The sequence below is a fragment of the Vipera berus genome (genome assembly GCF_964194415.1).
Source record: "Vipera berus genome assembly, chromosome: 1".
NCBI classification, from domain to species: domain Eukaryota; kingdom Metazoa; phylum Chordata; class Lepidosauria; order Squamata; family Viperidae; genus Vipera; species Vipera berus.
Genome location: NC_138202.1, coordinates 296227126 through 296231493, shown reverse-complemented (window position 1 = coordinate 296231493; position 4368 = coordinate 296227126). Strand labels below are relative to the sequence as shown.

General features: G+C 40.5%; 1 protein-coding gene across 5 annotated transcripts in view; it reads left to right on the top strand.

Annotated features, from left to right (window-relative positions):
• Nucleotides 1–928: 928 nt before the first annotated feature.
• XPO5 (exportin 5) overlaps nt 929–4368 on the top strand; it is a 41821-nt gene continuing 38381 nt past the window's right edge. For all 5 annotated transcript variants that reach the window (XR_014026963.1, XM_081331465.1, XM_081331467.1 and 2 more), the window contains exons 1-3: nt 929–1263; nt 3073–3194; nt 3873–3945. Coding sequence is in view for 4 of the 5 variants with exons in the window: in XM_081331465.1 (XP_081187591.1) it covers nt 1000–1263; nt 3073–3194; nt 3873–3945 (459 nt within the window). In the remaining variant the exon portion in view is untranslated. The remainder of the gene's footprint in view (nt 1264–3072; nt 3195–3872; nt 3946–4368) is intronic.

Genomic DNA, 4368 nt, shown 5'->3' with positions numbered 1-4368 from the left:
TAAGCAGGCATATACATAGAATGAAGGCTATTGCTAAGCTTGTAAGCCGCCCTGAGTCTTTGGAGAAGGGCGGGATATAAATGGAATTAAAATAAAATAAAAAAATAAAATAAAATAAAATAAAATAAAATAAAATAAAATAAAATAAAATAAAATAAAATAAAATAAAATAAAATAAAATAAAAATAAAAGTATTTTCCTTGGCAAGTCAAGGAGGGGAAAACAGGATGGGGAAAAGGTTGTTGACGAAAGTAGCTGCAGATCACAAAAACTTATGCCAGTCATAAGTCGAAACACCTGCCTATAAAGATAACCTAGTCAAGTCACTGCTCGTCTGCCTGTGGTCTGCCTATCGCTTCCCCCCCCCCCCAGAAGATGCCAATCACAGTTGCCAGGAAAAAAAAATCTGTTGTCTAAATTAGGGTCACTAAACCCTGAAGTACAACACTAATCAAAAGCTAATACCATTTCATAAAATGATTTAGTCAAAAAAGGTGGTATCAGACCTTTTTGGTAGCCTAAGAAGCTTAAGAAACGTGAGTGTTATGACTCCTGGGCAGTGTTGAGGACAATTATTCCTCCATCCGTGCCCCATACTAAATCTGAAACTCAACCCTGTCAAGCTCAGGTCCATTTTTTTAAAACCTGAAAGTCGTTTCACCCATCTCTGAGTATTCCCAGTGGCCGATTGGCCTTTGTGGAATGACTTTCTCTGAAGAAAGGGAAAAACCAAACATTTGGAGGGGAGGGGAGGGGGGAGAAAGAAAAATCTGAAAGAACCGAAGTCCCGCCTCCAGTAAGAAAAACCAGGCATTTCACGTTTCTAAACTCTATAGGCAGGGGTCTTCAAACTCGGCCCTTTTATGACTCATGGACTTCAACTCCCAGAATTCCTCAGCCAGCATGCTGAGGAATGAAGACCTCTGCTCTATAGGCGTACCACAGAGTTGCCCAGCATGTCCGGCCGCCATTCTTTGAAGATCAGCTGATCTCCCGCACATGCGCACTGTGACTTTTCTCTCCGTGGACCCGGCACGGTGTGGCTTCTTGGCTTGCCCCCCCCCCGTGCTTGGTTGCCGTGGGCAACGGCACCTTTCTTCCTCCTGTTCCCTCCTCCCGCCCCCCCCCCGCCCCCATCGATTCTCGCTTCCAGGCACAATGTCGTGGGACCCCGTGAACACGCTCTGTGAGCAACTGGTGAAGGCGGTGACGGCGATGATGGACCCGGCCTCCACGCAGCGCTACCGTCTCGAGGCCCTCAAGGTATCGTGGCGGCGGCGGCGGCGGGAACGCCCCTTCGAGCATGCACACAACCAACGGCCCGAAGTAAACTCGGCGTGGGGGAGGCTGGGACGGAAGCGCATGGCCGCCGCCGACATTTCCCGCTTGCCTTTTACTGTTCCTCGTCTGGTCATCCTTTCGGGATGGAAGAACGAGGAAACACTCTTTGCCTCTTCGGCTTTATTGATGCCTTTGGGCAGGGGTCTTCAAACTTGGCCCTTTTATGAATTGTGGACTTCAACTCCCAGAATTCCTCAGCCAGCATGCCTGGCTGAGGAATTCTGGGAGTTGAGGTCCACAAGTCATAAAAGGGCCAAGTTTGAAGACCCCTGCCTTTGGGCCTTCGACGCTTCTTGGGCACACATTCCCGCCCCCCCCCCCGTCACGATCGATCGGCTGATCATGCCTTGTCCGTGTGGCCGCTTATTCTGAGATAAAAGTACTATTTTAAATCATTCCTACTATACGGGTGGTCCTCGACCATAAGTGAGCCAGCCCGACGTGTCTGTTGTTAATTGAGACATTTGTTCAGTGAGATTTGCCCCATTTTTACGGCCTTTCTTGCTATAGTTGTTAAGTGAATTGCCGAAGCTGATAAGCTAGTAACCTGGTTGTTAAGTGAAGCTGCTTTCCCCCATTGACTTTGCTTGTCAGAGGGTGGGGAAAGGTGATCACGTGGCCGTGGGGCACAGCAGCCGGCGTCATAAGTATGAACCAGTTGCCAAGCATCTGAATTTTGATCACATGATAATGGGGATGCTGCAAAAGTCGTAACAGTGAAAAATGGTCCTAAGTCACTTTTTTTGAGTGCTGTTGTAACTTTGAACGGTCACTAAATGAACTGTTGTAAGTCGAAGACTACCTGTATATTGTTTTAAAAACAGGGGAAACAATCCACTTATGTAAAGTTGACTGTCGCTTGAGCAGACCAGATAGCTGCCTGCATGCAGTGGTATTCCAGGAATAAACACACTACCGTTTTGCTCAGACTCCCGGATGTAGTGCTGCTCTGAGTTGATCTGCTGGCTGTGAAAGCATCAAGACAAAATTTGGCAAACATGAAAGTTTTAAAGAAGGGAATAAAAAATATAGTACTGTGTCAACCATGAGGGGGGGGGAATCGAGATTCCATAAGGAAGCAATATTTTTAATCCGTCTAACTGAACATTGATGAAATAAGTGCATATGTATGTGTTTGCAAGAAGTTTTCATTTAGCGCATAAATTTAAAACTCAGGAAGGCAAAGGAAATGGAATAATGGATTATCATATATTAAACCATGTGTTGGGTTAACACTTAGAGATGTAATGAAGACAGTAGAAACTTCAAAATATATGATATAGAAACCAGAGCTTGATAGGGCACAAATTAATTTTAGTTAAAATATTGTAAATATAAATTGACATAAAGAAAAAATAGAAAAATAGAAAAAGTCAGCAGTAAGCTAATATAAGATAGTTAATGGTGAATAATACCTATGTAACCTAGAAATCATCAGGGAAATAGTCCAATAATTCAAAGGGGAAAAGAAATCCATTTGGATTCACAAATTAGAAAATTGAAAGACAAACCAGTCTTGCTGGTAGTATCCTGAAAGTTGTATCAGGAGTGTGATATACATCACTTTTAGCGGGTATGCAATATGATACCATATGCTACTATTTTTTCAAAACAATATAGTAGGAATTATTTAAAATAATATTTTATCTCAGAATTTGGTTGGCCTTTTCATAATTAACTTGGACAAATTATACACTTGTGTGCTTAAAATAAATTCTTATTCCTTTTCAGTTCTGTGAAGAATTTAAAGAAAAAAGTCCAGTTTGTGTTCCTTGCGGATTGAAATTAGCAGAAAAATCCCAGACTGCTATTGTCAGGCATTTTGGTCTTCAGATCTTGGAGCATGTGGTGAAGTAAGAATTTTTAGTTCCACCAAGTGGTGTAATATTGCAATTTCCCAGATGTTTTTTAGCTTGAAGTTAGACTTGCAACAGTCTTATAATATAGCAATAGATGCAATCATTTTGTTATAATATCAATAGAATAGTTTATAGTTTATAACAAAGGCGACCTGGTGGCAATTCATAGAAGGAATTTATACTCAGTATTTTGGTGTTAATGAAATAGCTTGCACACATTTGCTATAGGATACAATCCCACCTTTCTCTGTAGTATTCACCCACCCTTCAGCTTGCTTATTTCCCCCCCCCCCCGAGGATTTGTGACTTCCAGCTGGCTTTCCCATTGACTTTGCTTGAGAGAAGGCAGCAGGAGGTCACAGTTTCGTGAGATCCTTGCTTAACAACAACAGTGAAGACTGCTAGGATTGCCACTACTATACTCATACTCATGTGGTCACATGATATAGCAGTTTATGACTGCATTGCTTAGCAAGACCCAATTATTGTTGTTAAATGAGAACTGCCTTTAATTCTTTTAAAGGCTATACTGCTTTTGCTTTTATATGGGAATGTTGAGATGGATAGGACAACTTGAGAACAGAATATCTCTCTCATATTACCATGTTATGAAAGTTTACTTATTATTAATCAATATAACATAGATTTGATGTCTGTGTTTTTGGGGGTTAGATTTCGATGGAATACTATGGGTCGACTTGAGAAAGTCTTTTTGAAGAACAATGTCATGGCACTAATATCCAATGTAAGTCTTGCTACTTCTTGAACGTAAACTGCTAAATTTTATTTTAATGGTACAGTATTTTTCACAAAAATAAGGTTTTGTTGTTTAAACCATTCCTTAGTTATAGACTCCATAATTTATTTTTCTGGATGAAAGTGCTATTGTATTTATATCTATTGTGATGAAAAGCTGCACTAGTCAGCTATAAAAACAAGGAATAAAACTTGTCTCTATGATATTGTTCATACATATAGTAAAGCAGTTTGTTCTATAGACAATACAGTATGAGACTGGGCTTTTACATTTCTCTGGATATAAATTGTCACACTTAATATAGAAATAATCAAAACATTGTTTTTATACAGTAGTTATCCTACTTTGTAAAGTATTCCAAACTCTAATGGACTAGGATTGTGTGCTTACTTGATTTAATTTAAAGGGTTC